Source organism: Arctopsyche grandis, chromosome 10, assembly GCF_051622035.1.
Source record: "Arctopsyche grandis isolate Sample6627 chromosome 10, ASM5162203v2, whole genome shotgun sequence".
Classification (NCBI taxonomy): domain Eukaryota; kingdom Metazoa; phylum Arthropoda; class Insecta; order Trichoptera; family Hydropsychidae; genus Arctopsyche; species Arctopsyche grandis.
This window is the reverse complement of record NC_135364.1, coordinates 26,026,685-26,052,447: the sequence shown is the minus strand read 5'-3', so window position 1 is coordinate 26,052,447 and position 25,763 is coordinate 26,026,685. Positions and strand designations below refer to the sequence as shown.

The window sequence follows — 25,763 nt, the reverse complement described above, 5'->3', positions numbered from 1 at the left end:
ATAAGTTTTTCAAGGGGCGAGCTTTCGCAAATATTTAAAATTCAAATGAAAAAAACAAACACAATGTTTTAAACAGTTACCTTTGAGAAGACCGGTGTTTTGAGTTCCATTATAATAAATCAGTAATGAAAAAAATTCACACAGCTTGAGCGAATTAAAAAAATTGATTAAGCACATTGTGCAGCTTCATACGGTTGATAACTTCATCCGGGAATACGCACATATATATTTTTTCAACGGGCTTAAATCATTTTCGCCATAAATACAAACGAGTTAGAGACCACGTGAGACCGGACGTTCTCTAACATCATAATTACATTTTAAACCTCTCGCCAATCATTGCGCATTATGATATATTTATCCGTTATATACACATATACCATGCCCGTAGGACGTGTGCAGATTCATAACCCTGTGATGTTTTTAAACGACTGATCAAAATGGCGAGCGATGATCGACATCAAACCATGACGGACACGTCCTCCAAGGACGAGCAGACTGCCAGGGAAGAGACGAAACCTTTCGAGATTCGATTCGATGAAATCAGCAGCGATGGAAAGAGAATAAGTACGGATTTGTCGAAATTGGATGTTCCGGAGCAAAATGGATCCTCAAACAGTGAACCTGCTGACGGGAAAAAGGAAGATGTTAGCAAGTTGATGACTCCTTCGAATGAAGTCGTTAAGAAGTCTTGCATGGAAGAGGAGTATAGAAGAGAGAAACGCTATAATGCACTTTTGAAAGAGTGCACTCATATACTGAAGCAAGAAGAGCAAAAGTACACCAAGGAATCCTTGCGGAGAGTCTTCCAAGATGAGGTGAGTTTTTACTTTTTATTTTATAAATAATCAATATGGGATATGGGAAAAATCTGATTGGAGTAAGCTTGTTTATAGGCGTAGTTTTGAATATTAGACCTGTTTATGTATTATACATATACTACTTACATAGCTCCTTTCGTATAATTACTTTCAATCACTATTGATTTTGTATTGTAAAAAAAGGTTTGAGAATATGTCAAGAAATTGCATACATATATGAGCTTGTTCTATATGTATTAAGCAATACTGAATGAGTATTGATTTAAATGTTGATTGACAATCGTCATTTAGGAAAACAACGGAAATTGCATCAACCAGTTTGTAATTTCATGCATTATATTAGTGTTGATTCATTACATATGCATCTGTATCGATCTTGCCCTATACCCTATGCCCTAAGATCTGATTTTACATGAAATGATATAATCCATTTTTACTTTCAAGCTATGGTAAAATTGTATATAAATTATAAAATTTTATATAAATTATAGAGGTTTATAATTCATTAAATTTTATATAAACAAATATTTTGCAGCTTAAAGCTTAAAAATTGAACTCACAAGACGTTCAATCCTACTTACTAATTATGTATACATACACGTTTAGCTTTTATATAAATACATTTTAGATTTTATAAATTATAATCAGGGCTGTGGAGTCTTATATTTTTTTAATAAAATTAGTAGTATTACGGTATGTATAAATTAGAGTCTCCAATTTCATTTAAGTAAATCCACTTATAAAATATAAAATAAATAAATTGAAATTCAATAGTTTCTTTATAAAAATCATGAATTATCATTTAAAATAAAATCGTTGAATTGTACGTATTTTGATGTGCTAAAACCGATTACTTTATCCGTCTCATACTGTGTATTTTATTCTCATTTTTAATGATTTTATATTAGTTTCACTCCGTACGTTTGTAAGACACCCCTTAACTCACCTCTAAACTCTTCCGATCGCTTTGAAACTTTGCAAGGTTTGGCCCCCTATAGAGATTTCAATTATTTTCACTAAGTCAACTTTTTCACACTAAATCTTATAAAACTTGCATTATATGCTCTCATTATCTCTGATATATACATATGTTTACTTCACTAATAGATTTTTACTTTCATTTTTTTTTATTAAATTGATTTGTTTGTGTATGAAAATCGGGTCTACGTGACGAGCCAGAATGTTAAATTACAGAAAACATAAATATCGGAAGGCAAAGATCGAAAATCGAAAGATCTTAAGTCGAAAGATCAAAAAAAAAAGGGTGCATGGTAAACGGTACATACTCACTTAATTTGCGCGAGCAGGGTACAACAGGAACAAGGGGAACAGGCTTTTCCTCCCGTATTTTGCGCGCGCACATTAATAACTTTCTTTAATTAATAGTTTTCTGTAATTTAACATTCTGGCTCGTCACGGAGACCGATGAAAATCATACACATATGTACATTATGAATGTACATACATACTTACTTTTTATTTATACCGATTTCATAAGCAATAAATTACCAGTCAATTTTTAGTAATTTCTTTAATCTCTTAAATTTTTTATATTTTGAAAATCGCTTCTTAATTTTCACTACTAACAATTTATAAATTGAAAATAAAATTCGATCTCACTAGAATCGTTCAATTTGGAGTCGGAGTCGGTGAATAGCCCTGATTATAGTTGTACATTAACAGTACCATTAATCTTTCGCAATTAAGTACTATGTATAGGACTTAAATATATAATATAATCTCAATAATTGACCATGAAATAGTTTCAAAATTATTTTCCCGGATAGACACTTGTTTAGAAGAAGATTCAATTACAAAAATTATCGCTATATACATACACACATATGTTTAGTAAACCTATTTTAACTGATATTTTAGTACAATACAATAAATAGCTAAAAAAACAGGACCACGAACTTATTGACTTTACATTTTTAAGCAAATGCTATATCAGTGTTCACCTGAGAAATTATGAAAAACAGCAAAGCACACCTTCAAATAAAATCGAATAGTATTTGGCAGTGGTTGAACTAGTCTATCCTCTCTCATTTATTGTAATTATTAAGAGAAAACGACAAATTTGTCAAATGGTAACGACATCCGGTGCAGTCTGTTATTAGATATATCGCCCTTCTAATAAAGCCGCGCATTCGACACGCTCTACAGGTATAATTTTATTTAAATATTCAAATAGACAAAAAAAAAACATTTTATTTATTGATAGTTAAAATTACACTATTTAATAGCCGGTTTCCGGGCGACTTGTGTTGAATATATAAAACGCCAGAATATAATCTGCAACCGAGATACGAGAAACACCAGAGAGATAGTATTATATATTATGTATGTAACGATTTACATACACGCGTACGCGTACGTAATATATTTATTCGTTGCGTGAAAAGCGTCGAAGATGAAATATACGCGTGAACGACATTAATTTCATAACAGTTTTGGCTTGATTAATAATGCGGCATTATTTAAATGTATTAAACCATTCTCACCTGCTTTTTCGTCGGGCAAACGTGGCCCCGAGGTAGTGATTTATCAATCTCATTAGAATAGAGTGAGAGAGAGAGAAAAAAACGGGCACAGAAACGAATCTCGCACTTATTAATAACGAAAACGTATCCAAAATATCTGAGGGTATTCTTACGACTATATTTATGATTTGCTACGAAGGTTTGTTCCGTTCACGCTGCGATCAATCTTGACTTTTCCCTGCGAGCTAAATTTCGTATTTGATTTTTGTTGATTTGATCGTTGAATTTTGATTTTTAAACGCTTTTTATTCTCACTAAATTATGTTCAAAATACATCTAATATATATTTTAATAGCTACTGATCTACTGATCATTTTCTATTTTACAAATTTAATTTAATTTTGTTTGTAATCATAGTATTATATTATTCTAATGTTAATTTAGTACAGCATAGTAGGAAAAAGAGCTCAAAAACCTATTTACAATTCTAATAAATGCTCATAATATGTACATCTAATACATTATATTAATTAAAGGCTCTCTAAAGTCGATGATCTAAAGCAGATTGAGTTTAGGTAATCAGTGTTTATACCTGAAGGGTATAGACATTTTATATCGTTACGTATGCTCTATTGAAGTAAAATAATATGAAATGCTACGATCTGATTCTGTTTATTTTTTACTACTATTGAAATAATAGTAGAAATAATGTTTATCCACTATCTTACTGGTCTATGAGCTATATCTGAGCGTAGTTAATTTTTCCAGAATGATCCTATTGGCCAATTTTTCCTATAGATGCAGTTGACAGGGGTTTTCAATATAAAATATAATGTGTACTTTAGTAAAATAAATCACAATAAAATAAATAATGTAATAAGTAATAAAATAAATCAATAACAATGTTAATATTTTCGGGTTAAATATTTTAGATAAGATCTGTCGTTTCCTTTTTCTTTCTCTCAGGGGGTTTATAGCTACTTTTGTATTTAGGCTTGCAGATAATAAACGTAATAAACATTATATCCTGTTTTTAACCATTCGGCTCCTTTGAGAGTATTAGTTTTTAAATAAAATGTACATCCCTGCTCGCTTAGAGAAAGAAGTATTTAGTTAATTTAATTTAAACATTAATTTCTAAGCTTCGGCGCGACCCTGTGCACCACTTTTCATTTTTATGGTGAATCTTTTTTCTTGCTCTCTAGCTTTGTAGTTTGCCCTCTTTCCTGGAAAATAGCCTCAAAACTCTTATTTTTTGTTCCAAAAGCACTCTCCACTGCCGAAGACTAGTAATTTCATACAAAAATAGTTTCAATGAATGAGCAGAAAAGGTACTAAAATACCACAAGTATTCATTAAAGTTATTTCCTTTCAAAATATATGAGAACAAGATCAATTTCTTGGCTAGTATTCGTTCTTTATTAGTCGAAAAAAAGGTTCATACCCTAAATATAAACTATGCTCAAAAACAGCTCACTTAGCGAGTACTATACTATCTTATAGTACTCCAACTTAGACAATAAATGGTTTTTGGAATAGATTGTAGGCCCTGAGAAAGTTTCTGCCAAGTTTCATTCCTCCGAGCAATGCAAGTTAATAATAAAAAGGCTCATTAATACGGTGATATTTGACAGGATATGTAATACATATACATATGTAAGTCCGAGTGATTTTTTTCAATTAGTAATAGATGTGTATAACAGAGCTTTCAATTTAAGACTTTAACGGTTTGCTTGTTAGAAGTTATGTTACGGACTGGTTCAAACAAAACATGGGTGTAAAAACGAGTATGTAATTAGCGTGTAATGCTTGTGCAAACAAATTATCTAATGTATGTGCATATGTATATTGTAATGTATTTACATATATACATATGTACATCTTCCCAATAGTATTGTGTTGGGTTGAAGGATGGACGTTGACCCAAGCTTTGTGCTAAAGAATTGAAAATGTAGATTAAAAAAATTGTGTAGTTTTACAGCGTATGAATGAATAAGTTCATTATGTTTTGAAAACTGGAAAAAAATTTGAATATTTTAACAAGATGGTATCCAAAGAAAAATACGAAATCTTTTTGTTTATTATACGGGGAAAAATATCAGATAAAGAAGAATTTAAAGTTTGGCTTACGAGTGGTTTGAAAACATCATTAAGTTCTGATTTTGTGTAGTAAAAAGTTTGTTTCTAAAGTTTAATTGCTACGATGGCTGTATTAAAATATGTATTATTTTATTTTATTTATTCAATAAATAATGCATACTCGTATAACAGATTGCCCTAACGGGACGAGAGTGCTATACAGATTAAGTTTTTTTTTATACAGGAATACACCCATTTATTAAACACGACATCTATGTCAAAACAATTACTAGCCACAGAGACATCTATGGACAAATTTTTGCAGCATTTTCAAATCAGCGAAAATTGAGATGCTGAATAACTGAAATTGGAAAGGGATAGGACGGGGTTGCTAATTTGTTGGAACCATTTTAATGAAATCAGATAAATTGGCAAACTTTGATAGGATCGACCTTGGAGACACATATCCAAGATCTGGCCAGCAATACACACCAGGGATAGAACCCATGACCACACAATTTTTTTTATTTATTTTATTTTACATATATACCAGGAAGGCCTTACAGGTAAATCCCAATGCGCCTTCCTGGCCAATTACAAATACAAATGCAGCATTTTTTATTATAAGTCGTTGAATTGCGAGACACTGAAAAAACTCGCAAATTAACGAGACATCTATGAATTGTACATAAATTTTTATTGTACATCCATCAAATTTCAAATAGTGGTGACATAGTAGGTAGGAAGGATTTTTAGCCAATTTTTTTTTCCGGGAACCGTTTCAACAATGAAATCAGAGAAAATTGGCAAACTCTGATAGGAAACGATCAACCTGGAGTCACAAATCCAGGTCTGACCAACAGCATACTCTGAAAAATTCATTTTCATTCAGGGATAGAACCCGGCACCTTCTTGACGGTAAGCAGAAGCTTAACGTCCGAGCTATGCTGCTGGCTACATGCTTGAAAGCATTACATGCTTAGTATTGATCAATGCTGCTGGTTATACTACTGTTGCGTAGGGGTGGGTTTAGAATCCAAATGAAAGGCCAAAGTCGCTTCACAGCATTTATTTAACGATTCAGGAGGTCCACACTTAACCACCGTTTACTCCAGAATAATCTGATCTACCGTGTATACCTACTTATACAGGACAAGTTGCACAGCAAAGCTTTCCCGATCCATTAATGTGTCTATTATCTAGGCACGTAGTCTACCCTGTCGAGTCACAGTTGCCCGGGTCTATGAGAACTCCAGCGTATTCTTTGCTTGGGCACTTACTGAGCCCTGTTAGCCTAATCTGAGATTCCTACTGTTCACCCACGAATGCACTTAAACAGTGGATACTCTCTCTCTCATGCTCCCAAGTTACACTACTATACATATAGTTAATTATTATATTATACATATGTATCATCTAAATTTTACCTTAATTTTGTGTAAGTTTACATTCTTTAATTATCTTATAAACAGGATTTTCTCAAATGAAATTTCTACATATTTAGGTGATAAACTTAATATGTAAGAAATTTAATAATAATGTTCAAATATGGTTGCAGCTTGTAATAAATTTGTCATACAAGTTTTAAAAAATATGACAAATTAAAAAAAAAAAAAATTATAAAGAAGTGTAAAATCAACTTACAGAGTTCATTTGCAATAGCTTTAGCTTTTATTTTAGTACACATATACTTATAAAACTGTATCATATTAAATTAAACAGAACAAAACTTAAAGAATATGATATTCCAGGAAACTTTAGGGAAAGTTAGACGTATGTGATCTCAATCAAACTGAAGACACTTGAACTTTCTACTTGCGAAAATTCTATTCCGATTTCACAATTCCCATTATATACATACATTGTACAGTTAATTATGCGCATTTCGATTGACAAGAGCGTAGATAGATTTCGGCAACACATAAACTTAACCAGAAACGGCTTATCGATACATTATAAACGGCGAATAAATCGCAACAGCAACAGCACACACGTACGAGATCTGGTCCTCCATAATTCGTGCGGTTTATCCGAGAGGCTGTTAATTATTTTCGAGACTATTCAACAGACATAAACGTATATTATATAACATAATAGGTTCATATGTATGGTATGTACGTAGTGAAAAGCGGAGCCAATCACACACGCGAGCGTCGTTCCAAAGCGCAAAGTGGCCGAATATATAAAACCGTTTAATTTCCATAAACAATAAATATAAGTTAGTCACACCGATCGAACACTATCTAAATGTAATATCTGTATGGAAATAAGATTTATCGCGTTGTACAGATCGATCAAGCCGAAAACACCTAGTCGTGGACATCGTTCAAAATTAGTTTTCCAATTTTTTTCCTCTCTCACTCTGTCTTACAAGCAAATGCGACAAAGCAAATGCAATATATTTTAATAACAGCCTTTACAGAATCTTACATATGTACATATGTATGGTGGGTGTAAAAAACTGTCGGAAATGTCTACTACTATTTAATTATTACATACATAGATGCATGAAAAAGTCGATATCGGAATCGGTAATTGCATCGGCATGCATAATACACTCTGAAATTGATTTCGTTTGCTATCTTTGTTGCCTTATTTTATCATTGTGTCTATGTTTCAGTTGAAGTGTGTCTTCTAGTTGTAATATATATATATATATATATATATATATATATATATATATATATATATATATATATATATATATATATATATATATATATATATATATATATATATATACAGTGGCGGACTGGCCATACAAGCGTACATGCCCGATGGCATGTGGGCCCCACTATCCGTTAGAAAATATGGGCCCTCAGTAAAATTAAATAACTTTTTAATTTAACTATTTCACGTGTGTAAAAATTTATAGGATATTGCACTTTGGGACCTAGAGTTTGGGTATTTCAACAAAACAAATTTCTTTAAAAAAACAACTAATGCCTGCTTTAACAGCCCAAGGATCGGTTAACTTTTTTTATTAGGCTCGAAATGTAAGTTTCAACATTTGCGTGGGCCCTTTTACCGGGCCCATTTCCAACCTCAATATTATGCATATACCAATACCTATGTAACAACTACCTACTGAAATAAAAATGGGAATAAACAAATTTCCCTGAATAATATAAACTGAATTGCTTAAAACAATTTTGATATGACGATTTATCATCAACCAGCGATTTAAATTTACTTCATACATACTTTCAAAATAACATTTGATTATACTTCGACGATATAGTAAGATTTAAATACACAATTTTAAACAGTTTCCGAATATTAAATCTATTCCTAATCTAGACAAATCCATGTATATAGAAACATAGGATAGGGGCCCCCTCCCCAAAATCCTGATTTTCGATTAACATTAATTGAAAATATTATGCATTTTTTGTTTTCAGGGACGTAATTTGGGGGGGCACTCGCCCCCCTAAATTAAGGAATAGTGTGAATTTAGAAAATATTATGGATTTAATGATTAATGAGATACTATGGATCTATGAATGCTGCGTTTATTTCTTATGTACATATGTTACTTTTGGGTAACTAATAAAATAATCGCTGCTATGTGCTTTGAAAAAAAAAGATTTTATTATTTTGAAGCAAGTATATTTTGGTTTTTAAGTGGTATGCCATTAGTAACATTCTTAGAAATTGTTCATCCCATGGAGCGAATCGTTAGAAAGGTCCCCTTTACTTTATTTTGTCTCAAAAACAGATGTGTATCGTTTATTTTTCCGAATGTTCGTATATTTTTTGATATAGTGATACATTTTGATGGTCGATTTTTGTTAACCATGTGAAGATTTTTGGAAAAAAATTTTCGCCTGCGGCGCCTTTTTTGGCTTTTACATAATAATTTTTTATAATTATCTTTTCAAAAATAAACTTAATTTTTTCATATTTTATATTTTCCATTTTTATTCCGATATAAAAAAGATTTTTTGAAAAAAAATTCAATTTGACCAATCTTTGCCTGCCCCCCCAAGAAAAAGCTGAAGTGACGTCCCTGATTGTTTTCTACCGAAAGTAAAAGCCGCTTTTATGCCGCATTCTTTTATGATGCATTATATGACAAGGATTAAAACGAAATATACAATGTAATTTATGGATCTATTTTGCTTTTGCCATTTTTCTTGTACCTAAATTTGTTTATTCCCATTTTTGAAAATTTTATTTATTTTTTGCCCTTGATTTTTAGCGTGATGGAAAGAAGAAAATTTTGTTATATGGCGGGGGGACAAATTTTTTTAACCCTGGGTGGGGGCCCCCTTTGACTCCTGGCATGCACTGATTTCAGTCCCAGTCCGCCACTGTATATATATATATATATATATATATATATATATATATATATATATATATATATATATATATATATATATATATATATATATATATCGACTAGTTAGAATATATTCCATCTAACTTGGTACCAGCTACCGTTATAGTTGAAGTGTATTTTCAGTTGTAATATATTTTGACTAATTGGAATACATTCCGTCTAACCCACAGAAGTTGATTCATAGTGCGAATTATATTCCAATTGGTCAAAATATATTACAACTGAAAAGACAGTTCAATTATTAGTTGGTACCAGGTTAGATGGAAAGGTTAAGTTTTCGTGAAAAAGTCACTCGACGAGTAAATTGAGTTGGAAAGTCACATTTTTATTTTGAACATATTTTTAGAGCTATCGCAATACGGTACTCATTACCTTTATTTGTAGTATCCAGCAAATGTTAAAGCATTATTGAATTCTAAAGCATTCGTAAAACATCAGAGGTGTCAAAACTCAGCTGTTGGTACATATTGTTGAAAGTGTATTTGTACGTGTAGAGATATAACTTACTAGTTGAATTGTATTCGAATATGAATAACATAAAACGCTAGTTAGAATATATTACAAACTGAAAATACACTTCGACTATCACATATACAGCATATTTTTTTTCATTATTGAATGTGATATATGAGTGGAATTTTGATAATCTGTCTTCTATTTGGGCCTCATGAGGATATTTTGTATTTGCTGCTAGTTCTTACATATACATATATTAGTTTTGACTATAGGTGCAAGACATTCCCTACTTTGTATTTTATTATTTGATATATATATATATATATATATTATTATAATGCCATTTTTTTTTGATTATGTATAAATGTATTTTTTGTCTGTGTGTATGTGTAAATTTATATACATTTTTATTTTTCTGATCTCTCTGTATTTTTCAACTATGTGGTGCATTAGGAACTCCTGTAATGCCACAGTGGTCCAAACTTAAACTCAAATAAATAATATAAATCGACACATGCCCGAAGTGTACGGGCATCTTAATTTGATGAATTAATATTTTTTTTTATTGAAAATCTTTATTGAAAATGCCTCTGTTTTGCAATGAAATCTCTGACTCAACTTACGTATGTATCTACGGTACATACGATTTTTCGCACTTAAAATCTCATTAGCGCCCCCGTACTTTGGTGACATCATTTGACTGTCCAAGGTTGTGTCGATCAGGCTCTTTCAATTTCGGCCGTTCGCTCTTTTAATCTTATTAAATTCGCATTTGTCAAAAAAGATCGATTTATTTCACACGGCCGATCACATTCTTCGCGCGAATTCCGTACGTTTTCCATGACATATTTATACGACTGCGAAAGGCTACTATTCGACAAATTTATTCACGGCTAACTGTGTAAGTAGTTGCGACGCAGCGGCCATCGCAAATCATTATTATAATTGATAATTTATTTAGAATACACAATAGCGATAAAATAATTTAGGAGCTTTCTGTCGCTGCGAGCGATCTGATATCGTGATTTACTCAGCGAATACGCACGAGCTTTACGAAGGCCGATTTCAGAATCGAATGATTTTAATTTGAAACGTTCACAGTTACGCTGAAATTTATGATAGTTGATGTTTTATTACGCACAGTACATATACAGTATGAGGCGCAAGTAACACAAAGTGAATATAACATTCGGTTGAACATTATTCAGCACTTTTCCAAGAACGATCTCTGAAATTCACTGAAATTTTACTCAGATGCTATCTTACATCTTCTAGATAGTTTGAAATATACATATTAATATATGCCACACATTTTCTCCTTCAAAAATTCCTACAGGAAGGAATGCTGAGAATCAGGCAACATCTCCGAAATGAGATTTGCTTCGAGAGCATTCCAATCTGTTGGAATTAGAATATTCCAGAATACCGAAGAAAATGATGGACTATACAGACAATTTGTTGAATTCTAGTAAATCGGATCTGATTGTGTTATAATTCTATATACTTTACAGTTTGATTTTATTTTATACAGGTAAAAACCAGTTTCAGTACATCGTATGATATAAATAATACTAACAAAGAACATCATATGACATATATGACAAAAAAATAGTAAAAACATAGTGGATGAGATAAAATAAGGGGACAAATTTATCTTATAATTATCAATTACAGCCATTCATCATCTACTGTTGGATGAAAGCCTCTCCAACAGGCTTCCATTCGTCCTTGTTTGTTGCTTAAAGGCAACTTTCATCCATCTCATCCCACACATTTTTCAAAATCTCTATTGTGGCTTTCCTTGCACTCTTTTCAATTCTCTCGGGTATCATTGAAGCACTTTTTAGCCCATTATTTTAGATACGGAACGCAATCGTTGCCATTTAATTAATTTGATTGATTGATTTTTTTATTTACCAGCTTGCAATTTCTTCCTATGAGGCTCAAACTTATGCAGAAGATTATGGTAAATAAATTAATAGATAATTTTCGACAACATTCCGAGCTTACTTGAATGACTTTGCGCATAATAATAACCTTTGCTTTCATCGTATATATTTTTCAATCAATCTTCAATTTGCCAATCGTCTAATTGCTATTGCACCACCCTGTATCTACATATACATATTGAAATTTCGCTCTAGCTTTCCTCCCGATCGATTAATATAATATTTAAGAGCGCGCGAACGCTAAACGGTTTTCTCATATTTAACATAAATTAAAATAATAAATAAATCATCGCGTCGTATATACATATGTACGCATGGTATATAAAAAAATAGTCATTTAAGACATATGTACATATTTGTACGGCACAGGTGTGCGATATTTGTTTATTCAATGAACGGTGTAGCGAAACGATGAGCACGCGACCCATTAACATCGCTTGATTGATGATGGCCCTCGTGCACGGCTTCGAAAGATAAAATCTCAATTTGTATCTGAAACGATATCGTAAGATCTATTGGATGTGTACAGCAAGCCCTTCACAAACTCACCTGTTGCAAACACCTGTAATTCTGCCTTGGATTAAACATTCAGTATATGTATGTACAACGTATCAATAACGGGCCAAAAGAATGTATCCAATTTCATGATATATTTTCTTTGTATAACACAAAAGAAAACTTTAAATATTTAATTGCATTTAATAACACGATAGATGCTTATGTTGTCTACTGTTATTAAATTTATATTGTACAATAAATATTAGTAAAATTGTAGATGTCAAAAAAGGTAATGAAGGTCATGAAGGTAAATGTTATCTTTGTATGTTTAATACTACTTAAAAACATATGTCTGATTTAAAAAGTATTAAACATTTCAATCGTGAAGTTGAGAAAAGTCGGAAAATTCCTATGATTTTTAAGACGGGAAATTTACATTTACAGATCTTAGAGAATACTCAAAATAGAATTAATATTTCCGCTAACATATAATAAGAATTGCAACTAAGTTTTTTAGCCACAACACGAACAATACTGATTATATTTTAAAGAATTTTTATATTTAAATTAATGAGCAATCTTGCATTTTTTCTATAATTATATAGTATAATATATCAAAATCTCAAATAATTTGCATACAGTTCTTGGCTTAATGATGTCTTTGTTATTATTTTAACAACTGAATGCTTTTTAAGACGATCCTATTTACATCTTATTACTTCGATTAAACTATTTCGGAAAATTGAGACTTATGTAGATGTATAAGGACATCAAATATGACTAAATATGTGTATTAAATATTTGATCTGCTGTCAAGTACATATGTATGTAAGATTACTACATAACTAAAACATCCATAATACGGATATATGTATTACTAGTACATATATAGTGTGCCAATCATCAATTCTCTGCATTAGTTTAATATTTAATTATTTATTTATTTGTTTATTTTATAAACGTAAAAACCCATTTCAAAACATCGTATAATATAAACAATAATAACAAAATAAAACGTATCAATAGATAAAAGTAATAAAAACAATAATATGCCGTTAATCATATAACACATGTACATATATGACAAAAAACATAGTAAAATGGAAATGAAAAAATAATAGATAAGATAAAATAAGAGGACACTAATTAAATTAGGGAAAAACAATATTCTGAATAGATTTAATAAAAGTCACAATAAATATGTCGATGTCCGTATGATCAGCTATGTACATACATTCATATATGATTAAATAGTTCCATGCTTATCGGAGAATTGAAAAGAATGCTAGATTTCACAATAATATGCAAAAACAGAACTTTTTACCTACTCTAAAATAACTTTTAGGTACATACATACAAAGTGAATTCACTGAAAATCGGTGGACTATAAATAATTCCAAGAAGAACAAAGAACATGTGTCGTAATAATAAAATACAACGACGAGATTCGAGACTAACTAAACCTGTCAATCCCGAAATAAATTTGCTTGGATATAACCGGGGTAGTATTCAATATGTACGAGCTTCTATGATTACGAACAACCATTCGTATATTATATTTGTAAGCTTGAGACTTTGTTAAACATATTATATGTACATATAAAAAGCTAGTAGACTTAAATTCGCATAGACTTAAATTCGCGGGTTGTTATTTGAGTTAAAAAATTACATTTAATAATATTGACCACCACTGACGTATCTAATCTATAATTTGGAAAGAGACTTTGTATGTAAATATCCTTGGTCGTCGTCGTCGTCGTCGTCGTCATCGTCCGTAGATCGGTGACGTCATCGAACACGTGATTCGATTTTTTTTTTTTCGATCCATGGGCGCCGATTTTTTTTTTCATTTCAATGGATTCACCCCCGCGGGGGCGCAAGGCGAGTAGTTTCATGGGGCCCCGCCAGGGGCGCCACAAGGGGCGCAACCCCGTGGGGCCCCGGAGGGCGCAGCCTCATGGGGCGCAGCCCCGGGGGGCGCAGCCTCATGGGGCGCAGCCTCATGGGGCTCAAAAGGGGGCGCAGCTTTATGGGGCACAGCCTTATCGGCCGCAGGCTTATGGGGCGCAACCTTATGGGGCGCAGCCTTATGGGGCGCTGTCTTATGGGGCGCAGCCTTAGGGGCGCAGCCTTATGGGGCGCCGCCTTATGGGGCGCCGCCTTATGGGGCGCCGCCTTATGGGGTGCCGCCTTATGGGGCGCCGCCTTATGGAGCTTAGCCACATGGGGCCCCGAAGGGGGCGCAAGGGGGCGCAGCCTCATGGGGCGCAGCCCCATGGGGCCCCAAAGGGGGCGCAAGGGGGCGCAGCCTCATGGGGCGCAGCCCCATGGGGCCCCAAAGGGGGCGCAGCCTCATGGGGCGTAGCCTTATGGGGCGCTGTCTTATGGGGCGCAGTCTTATGGGGCGCCGCCTTATGGAGCTTAGCCGCATGTGGCCCCGAAGGGGGCGCAGCCTCATGGGGCGCAGCCCCATGAAGCCCCAAAGGGGGCGCAGCCTCATGGGGCCCCGAAGGGGGTGCAGCCTCATGGGGCGCCGCCTTATGGGGCGCAGCCTTATGGGGCGCTGTCTTATGGGGCGCAGCCTTATGGGGCGCCGCCATATGGGGCGCCGTCTTATGGGGCGCCGCCTTATGGGGCGCCGCCTTATGGGGCGCCGCCTTATGGGGCGCCGCCTTATGGGGCGCCGCCTTATGGAGCTTAGCCGCATGGGGCCCCGAAGGGGGCGCAAGGGGGCGCAGCCTCATGGGGCGAAGCCCCATGGGGCGCAGCCTTATGAGGCGAAGCCCTAAACGGCAACTGATCATGGGGGCGAAGCCCTTGACGGCATTTAATCATGGGGGCGCGGAGGGGCGAAGCCCTAAAAGGCATTAACTAGGGGGGGCGAAGCCCTAGACGGCATTTAATCATGGGGGTGCGGAGGGGCGAAGCCCTAAAAGGCATTAACTAAGGGGGGCGAAGCCCTAAACGGCAATTAATCTTGGGGGCGCGGGGGGCGAAGCCCTAAAAGGCATTAACTAAGGGGGGCGAAGCCCTAGACGGCTTTGAATCATGGGGGCGCGGAGGGGCGAAGCCCTAAAAGGCAACTGATCATGGGGGCGAAGCCCTAAACGGCAATTGCTCATGGGGCGTGGAGGGGCGAAGCCCTAGAAGGCAAAGGCTCAGGGGGGTGCCGAGGGCGAAGCCCTAGAAGGCAAAAAAAAAATTTTGATTTTTTTTTTGATTTTTTTAAATTTTTTTTTGATTTTTTTTTTATTTTTTTTTTATTTTTTTTTTTATTTTTTTTTTAATTTTTTTTTTTAATTTTTTTTTTAAATTTTAAATTTTTTTTTTTTTTTTTAATTAAATTATCTTAGTCATGTTTAAGCGGTTTATATTATAAACACTGAGCGAAGCCGGGTAATACAGCTAGTTATAAATATAATGCATACACATATATTTACAAGACTCGGTTCATTTCTGTTCAAAATGAATCTAATTATACTGAGTGTAATTCGAGCCGAGAGAAATTACGTGTTGAAAAAGGCGTCGGCCGTATATGTAAATTCGCCTCTCGAAAACAAATTAATATTGAAAGGCTTTGTCACATTACGATCGTACGGTACATTATATTATCCAAAGTGAAAAGTGCGCTTTGTAATTATGTCAAATTATGTATTCAAAGTCAGAAAGTTATCGCGGATCTGTCGCTCGCCAGAAATGTGCTAATGAGCCGGGAAAAGCTCAAGCATCCATCTGACAAACATGTTCAGAAAGAACATCACAACCACCACGAAGCGATAAAAAAAAGAAAGATGGCCCAAAAAATTATTAAATAAAATAGATGGAAAAAAATGCGAAACGAGCTTGGAACGTGCCGCAAAAAAGTCAATTATGCGATCCGTCGATAATTGGCTATTTATCGGAGCAGAGCAACAAGTAACGCGATCCTTATCGACCGGTCACTTGTTGGTTTCCCAGATGCGAGACATTAATACGTTTCGAATTACCAAATATCGAATTGTCGGAGGAGAGGATAAAAAACACATGCCAGGCAAGACTTTTTGGCGTGTCTGGTGCATGTGTGCGGTTTTTCGGCTGATCCAAATTCGTCACGTTGACCCCCGTTCGGCACACGCCAAAGCTGTTTTTTTTTTAATATTTTTTTTATCTCTTTTGATAGCCCGTAATAACAGTTATAATTTTTTAAATATTAATATACCTGTATGCACACACGTAGCCGAGAATATTTATGTGCGCGTACTGGCGGAGGCGTAGGAAACGGCAATGTGTTAATTTTCATTGTGATGTTGCCGAAGGGAAATATTTCTTGCAAATCACAAATCACATTCGAGGCACACTTGCACCGAGTACACGTTGATAACACTATTTTGAAATCGAATTTGAAAATAAACGCACTGATCGTTTAACGAACTAGTTTGCCAATTACATAGTTTAGTTACATATTATATGTACTCCGAATAAAGATAAGGCTCAAAATTGAAGTCCATCCATTTTAAATGGAATTTCAAAATGAAACTCCTTTTTATTATATTTCGTATTCGCTCAAATTAAAATACAATTATTTATATTTTATGTATGTATGTATGTATATAGGGAATTCTTTGTTTTTTTACTCGATTTGTCTGTTGTATAGATCGCTGTATACGATATTTGTATCATAGCTAGTGATTATACAACATTTAATTGTTCAACTTTGTCGATTGATTAATCTACGTAATATTTAGAATTCTTATTAGACCTGTTATTTATGTATTTTAAGCTTTAGTTTGGACCATTGTGGCATTACAGGAGTCCCTAATGCGCCACAATGGTCGAAAAATACAAAAAGATGGGAAAAATAATAAAATAACATTTATATATAATCATAAAAAAAACAATAGCATTATAATAATTGCAGATAAAGTAAAAATATCAAATAATAAAATATAAAGTACAGAATGTCTTGCACCTATAGCCAGTATCAATATATAAGAACCAAATTTATAAATACGATGTACATATCATTAAGTGCATTGAGATTTATCTGTTAGGTTTTCCTTGGCATATATTTACATATATACATATATGAATAAAATAAATTGTAAACGTTAAAGTTCATTCAATTATAAAAATAAAATTTATTAACATTAGTTTATAATTTTCAGCTGAAGAGCATAAGTGAGGAGTGATTTAGAAGTAATATACATATGCATATATGTATTTAGAATCGATTCTCTGACATATTTATTATTTAATTGTGTTTAAATACATTTGAAAATTTATCCATAGTATATATGTTTTTATGTATGTATATATATATATATATATATATATATATACCATTATAATGGGAAATACCTTGAAATCTTTTAGATAAATATTCATTTTTGATATTCCTTTAATTAAATATATACATAGTTTTAAACTATTAAAATATTGATTATTTCGAGCAAGGTTTTTGAGAGATGAAAATACAAAGGTAAAGGTTTGTTTAACATCAGTTACGATCGCTTTAATTGCAACATATTATTATAATACCTGTATAATTTTGAGAAAAAAATATGAGCCTTCTCACAAATCATAAGCAAAAGTTTCAATTGAAATATGAATTGAATTTATGAGGCATTTTATCATTTGAAAGGCATTATAACATTAATGAATCAGTATTGTTTTATCAAATTTGTCATATACATACATAATACAAACCATACGTAATTGATATTTAAAAAGTTGCATAATTGTTTTACATTGTACATATGTACATATGTATTACATACAAGCTACATAACAAGAAATTTAAATAAAAAATCGATACGTTCATATGTATGTATATACAGATGTGAATGGAAAATTTTTAAAGAACTTTTGATAAACATCATGTTAATAATAAATAAAAAAAAATACTTTTTAATTATATTCAAATCATATTCTAAGAAGAACTGATTTATATCATAAAAATTCTCTAGAAATCATTGATTTCGATCTGAATAGTTGGTGTCATGCGTCGACGTTATAAATGCCCAGTCATACATTTACGGAATGTATAATATTGTATATCAAAATTCGTGTATATATTTATATGCCCCGTTTATATAATATAAGTGCATATATGTATGTATACTTCGGGCATAATTCTATGTATCGTTTTGATTAATATATTTGATAACTGTCAATACAATACATGATGTTGAACAATGATCAATCTAATGCAAGTCATTATGATCGCGTGAATTCGTCCGCTCTTTCATATATGTACATACATGCATGTATATATGTATGTATTAAAGATACCTAATACATATTTCAACAAAGAAAATAATAAAATAAAACACCATTTAAGCTATCAAAGTTTCATATCTCCATTCATAATTTGTAAATGAAGATTTTTCAAAGCTTATAAAAAAAATTAAATCAAGTTAAAATATGTAGATCAAAGGCAAATGAATAAGGAGCGTATTCAAATGACATGTTAGATGCAAAATAAAACAACGAAAGTTGATGACAAGATGACAATGGATGTATCTACAAATAAGCTAAGGATAATGTGTTAAATAAAGTGGATAAATGTTGTTCAAGACAGAAAGGGATAAAAGATGAATTGAGGGCTTTTTAGTAAATTTGGCGATAGAGAAAGGCTAAAATGTAACGATAATGATGATTTATGATCCCAAAATTACGTTCAATGTATCTATAAAGTGTTTATATCATCATCTATATACAACCATATCACCATCATCTATATACAACCATTCACCATCCACTGCTGGATGAAGGCCTCTCCAAAATGCTTCGACTCGTCTCTGTTTTGCACAACCCTTATCCACCTCATCCGAAACTTTTTCCTAATTTCATCTACCCATCTTCTCTACGGTCTTCCTTTTACCCTTTTTCATTCTCTTGGGTACAATTTAAGCACTTCTTTTGTCCACCTTTCGCCCATTCTTCAAGCCACGTGGCCCGCCCATTGCCATTTCAATCTCTTCACTATATCCATTATATCCACTACTCTGTTCAAACTTCTCACTCACGTATTCCTTTTCCTGTCTTTTCTTGTTATGCAAAGCATACAACGTTCCATACTTTTTTTGAGTGCATTGGGCATTGTGAAGCAACTTGACGTACATAGTCCAAGTTGGCAAACAAAAACAAACTGCCAAAATACATTGATCAAAGATCTTTTTCTTCAGACAAAGACATATACAAGTTATACAAGGTTAAATTATTTGTGCCCGGTTTTTACGAGTCGTTTTCTTCTGTTTTAGTAGTTTTATTGAGACTAAATGCTTCCAATTAAGTCCTAATCTTTCGCTAATTTGGCTAACCTGGTTTTTACCAGCTTCTTCTGCAGTAATTTGAGGATCATTTTCTTCTATGTATATCCTTTAAACAATTTAACCAACACCAATTTTAAGGAACTTCCAATGGGAACTGCCATTCAAAACTCTTCTGGATCTGTTTCAAAATTGGTCTCAAAAATAAGCCATAATTTTCCCAGCTTCTTCTGTAGTCATTTGGGGATCATTTTCTTTTATATCCTTTAAACAATTAAACCGACACCAATTTTAAGGAACTATCAATGGGAACTGCCATTCAAAACTCATTTGGATCTGTTCCAAAATTGGTCTCAAAAATAAACCAGTATCACTTTATGAATATCAATGTTTGCTTTCTATAATATATACATAATTGAACCTCCTCCTTTCCGATAGCGAATCTGCAATAAAAACACTCAATTTGTCAGCTCGCGAACGAAACGATCAAGTTGATTTATCAACAGGCTAATTTGCATGCATTTTGCATTTTGAAATTGCATCTAATCAACATCATATTAGAGATGTGTGCGTGCGTTGAGCAACTCCTTTGAAAATTTGCCCCATATATTAATTGTTGATCCACCGTTCTTTCACTGGAAACAGGTTCCGTGTAGGTTCGCCGACCTCACCGAACACTTCTTGAAAGCATTACGCTTCACTGTTTCTTCTTTTTATCTTCACTTTTTTTCATTTTTTTGTTTCATCAACTCTCGATACTTTTTCGATGCGATCGAATACGAGAAGTTCATGTTGTGATCGCACATCCTCAGTCGGTCGACCGGTCGTACGCATTTAACACTATAGTGATTCGATTCTTCTGGGTGTGTGCGGATTGTTTTCATTATTTATTTATTTATTTTTGGTTCTGACAGTTTTATCTCGTTGTACACATGTACGTACATATATACCCAGTACAAGTGCGGCACAAACGGTACGCTACCGTTTACGCGTCAAATCGATTTAGATAAAAGTGACCGGACGAGACGACAGGATATGTAAGCCAGCGGCGTTTTAATCAGACACGACTTCTTCTATATACATACTTCATGTCTTCATATTTACACTGTCGAATCGGTTCCTAGTGGAAACAGATGAATATTTCGTAAACGTTGCATCAAATTTGCAAGAGTGGGTATAACGCGAGCGACGATGCGTACTCGGCGTTACCTTTCGCATTAGAGAATATTTTCAATCCGTTGTATTTTTTTTTTCGCCTTTAAATTTTCTATCCAATTAGTAAGCAGAGATTATGCAAAATCAACACATCACTTTCAATTTATTTCATTCATAATTCAAATCATCAATCACAGCAAAAATAAATTTATTATCAGTAGTATGAGAATGTGAGGAAAGTTTGATTTAAATGATTCTATTCTCAAAGATAGTAAAAGTTTTGCAGAAATATCGATAACAAAGAGTTTTTGAGAAGTATATGAGATCAATCTAAAGGCAGGAACTCCATTCAGATCAGCAATTGATCTCATTAATCTTATTAAGAGAAGAATTCCACGAAGTAGACCAAAAATTTTGTTCATTGTTTAGAGCTCGATTTCTAATATAATTGATAGACTTCTTTATTACTTTTTTAAAAGTTTGAATTCCTTTATATATTCTGATAAGATTTATATGTACGATTTGTAAATATTGAAATTCTAAAAATTTCTAAACTGTTGCGATAATCATAAAATATTAATGGACAAGTGTTGCAAGCTGACAAGGGTACTTATAACTATATCAAACAAGAATTGTCAATAGAACTATTATAGAATTCATAGCCAATTATAGTTTATCTTATTATTCTGGATTACATTCATCGTAATTTCATTCTTATTGCCATAATTTTTACGACGGAAAGTTTACGATCGGAATCATATACTAATCAAAGCTCAATTACAAAAGTTTATAGGTAATTGTGTTGGTTTTGTTTGGCTTTGTTTCACATATGATTATTGACACATGTTAATAGTATGATAAATTGAGTCTATTACAAATAATGAAGTTCATAAAGGGAAGCTTTAGATCTAGCAGTATTAATTAATCAAACATTTTTCAGACAACTCTAAAAGTGAACCTGTTTAAAGGTTAGGCAAAACCTAAATAGTCTTGATTAGTGTTTTCTGCATATTTCATTTCATATTGTACTCTACAGAATAGAATCATTTCTTATTCTACAGTAAAGGAAGATTTCCTATTCTAAAAAATAGGAAATCATTCATTATTCTTCTCCGAAGAAGATCTAAGACTTATATATTTGTTGATAAGTAAACCATAAAATCAAATACAATCTTCTACCTAAAGACTTTCAATAGTAAAATAACCACATACAATTCGTATTAATTACCAACTAATTTAACCCAGACACACAGAGTCTTAAGCGACTGACAGCTTTCCGAATCTGACCACTTTCATTAAATAAATTCAAATCAAACACGTCACTTTGAAAACATGCAGTGTACGTAACTTGATACGGATCAGCTTGAACACTACATATGTGCATATTTAGCGCGATTGCATTACTTTTACCTCACAATTTTATACATACATCGTCTAAACTGGGTCTATTACACACACACACACATTAAAACCGAAATCCTTTTCATATATTTTTTATTACGACCTATTGAAAATAAAAAAATAGCATTCGAGTGCGTCATAAACCAATCGGATGCAATAATTTATGCGTGAGTAGATCGCTCCTCGAATTATTCAAACGACATCTGAATGGTGGCAGAGTGAAAGTTGTGGATTAGAGAATCTCATAAATTGACACGTCGATTCTCTCAAGTCCTTGTACGTCATTTTTTCCGAATAACAAGATCGAAACGAAAGGCAGATCGCGTGTAGCCATTAATCTCCGGCGAGATATGCAAATATAATACACGCATAAGTGCGATATATATGTATATTATATTTTTTACTTCTAAATCAGAAACATCTTTTCCGACACGGTAAAGCATACACGACAAAGTGAGGTAGTATAGCCGACGGGTTGATCACACAGTATCAATAATTACCATACCTGATCTGACAACTCCTGGTGCTCTTATAGTAGTACCTACATACGTACATATATATAATATTATATGTATAGTATGCAGGCGGTAGATGAAATCGATAGGATTTACCCCGTAGGCATTCTTGCTGTTCCTCTTATGTATTTATCTGACGGTGTTTCTGAAATGATAAAAATAATATTTTTTTTTACTGACAAATTCTAATTAGAATTTTGCACTTGTTTTTTCGAGGCGACATAAATGTGTAATCAATCAAATTTTGAATAATTTGAATCTGATATTGTCTTATGAACTTGTTTTCATCTTTTATGGATCGATATACTTGTATACATATGTGTGTTTGAACTTTTTTTTTAAGTGTAATATAAATAGTAAGCATATAGAAATTTGATTATAAAAAACAAATTAGTAAAATTAAAATAAAATTCCCTCTCTTTCTTTTGTGTCTTGAAATATGAGCCCTTAGGTAACAAATTTCTTTATAAAAAACACTCTTAAAATTAAAATCAGACATTCAAAAATAAATTAATATTTGATACCGCTTAAAATTATAAATGTATGTATGTAGGTACCGGTTATATGAAAAGATAGGTATATCTCAGGCTTGACATAATTTCCTATATAATTAAATTACAAAAGCATTACAATTTACTTTTTGCTAACGGCAATCCCTTTTTTTATATTGCTTGATCTACTGAATTTTTTAATGGAAATATATTTTTTTTTTTGAGAAAATTCAACTATTTCTTAGAACGATGTTTAGAAGACTGTCATACATTAAAATAAAAATAATAATAAACATATCAATTAAATATGTCGAACAGATGTTACATAAGTAATATTTTACAAGACAAGACAATAATTTAATAAGAAATTTTGATCTGATATGCTACCATTGCGTAAGGGTGGGTTCAGGATCCCAATTAAAGGCCAAAGTCGCTTCACAGCATTTATTCAATGCATATTTTTTTTTTTCTAGAAAGCAAAAAAAGGTTAGCAACAGAAATTGACAAAAGGATTCCATTTTTTTCTGTGCTGGCGCATTTCCACGCCGATCTCTGGTGATATATACCAAAACGATCCTTTGGACCATTTTCGGTAAAATTTTATCCTTGTTTGACAGTGATCGATAACGGTGTATCGACAAGTTCTTCAAATATGGGATACACCGTTATCGATCACTGTCAAGCAAGGATAAAATTTCACCGAAAATGGTCCAAAGGATCGTTTTGGTATACATATGTACATCACTGTCAAGCAAGGATAAACACTAGTATGGAATTTTAACGAAACAGCTCCTTGTGTTTCATTTTGAAAGGACGGTACCATGTACAATATATCACATGATACCACGTATCTGAACACGTACACCATATTTTTTCTGTATGTTTATCTTTAACTATCTAAAAAAAACGTCCCACAAACCACATCCCATATACCGTGCTGTGTGATTTCACCCTTATTCTGGCATGTAGCAACGCATGCCGGGTTCAGCTAGTATCAAATAAATAAATAGTTATATAACCGGAGTAGAACTTTTAAATCAGCTGATAACTAAAAATAAAACTATCACTGTTTGATCTGTGTACATACATATATTAAGCCTGTATTGGTTAGAAAGTTTGTTTTGGAGGAAGAAACAACTGAAATTTGAGGTTATGGGTTAAACGTCAAATGCGGCCCAGCTTTGTTTAATGTTGGAAAACTTATTGATAAATGATAATAACAATTAGATACAACATAACTTCTTATTGAATACTTATCTCGCAGATAACGCTCAGTGAAGAGATGTAGTTCTAAGTGTGAAATGTCAGATCTGACACATTTGGCCGTAAATCGATATATAGCGGCTATATGCCATTACACGAAGCTATTCGCCAAATTTGAATATGTATACATATGAGAGTTAAAACTATAAATATTTATATATTAGAGATAATGAGAACCTATAAATCAAATTTTATAAAATATAGAGTGAAAAAGAAAAATTTATAGGCGTTTAAACAATTGAAATCTGACATGGCGAAAAGTGAGAATAGTCTAAGCAAAGGCTGGATAAACGTCAGGCACTTTTTCGTGGGAGCGTTTTCAAACGCGTCTTATACGATATTTTTGCACCATCGTAATGCCGGAGGATCCATTTACTTATATCGATGACCAAAATGAGCAATATGGCAAAGTATGAAAACGATCGGATAAGAGGCAATTTTTTCCTGCATTGTAATCGTAAGTGAAACGTAAAGGAGGTTTGTAAAAAAACGTCCCACATAACACATCCCATATATACCGCGCTGTGTGATTTTGCCCTTATTCTGGCATTGGAACGCATGCCGGGTTCAGCTAGTATCAAATAAAAAATGTCTATTTAATAATGAACTCTACAAGAAATTTCCGATTACAACAACTCAAAACCCAACCGGGAAAACTGTCAATGAAAAACAGCAGCAGAAAAACAGCACTATCAGATGCGATTTTTCCTCACCGAGACGATGCGTCGGCATTCTTAATTGAGACGTGTCGTAATTGGCCAGAGCGTCGGTGTTGTATTTATTGCCGAAACGTCGTGAAATACACAAACGATTTGTTTTATTGGTTCAGTTAAATGTAACTTGCAATTAACACGAAATTAATGACTTACGGTTCGCCGCGCGGAGGGCGTGGCACCATCGAACGAGACACGACTCACTGGAAAAACTTCACGTTTCGGTTATAATTCATCGTATTATTATTAGACGTATGTATAAACCTTACACAGAATATACATACATATATAATAAATATAAAATACAGTTCGTACATATGTGTGTCGGGCTCCGTATTGAAATT

At 33.2% G+C, this 25,763-nt stretch overlaps 1 protein-coding gene across 1 annotated transcript in view; it reads left to right on the top strand.

The window, feature by feature from the left end:
• The first annotated feature begins 391 nt into the window (after positions 1 to 391).
• Positions 392 to 25,763, top strand: part of Nox (NADPH oxidase) — a 96,052-nt gene continuing 70,680 nt past the window's right edge. The window contains exon 1 of the mRNA XM_077439657.1: positions 392 to 818. Within this exon, the coding sequence (XP_077295783.1) occupies positions 441 to 818 (378 nt within the window). The 5' untranslated portion in view covers positions 392 to 440. The remainder of the gene's footprint in view (positions 819 to 25,763) is intronic.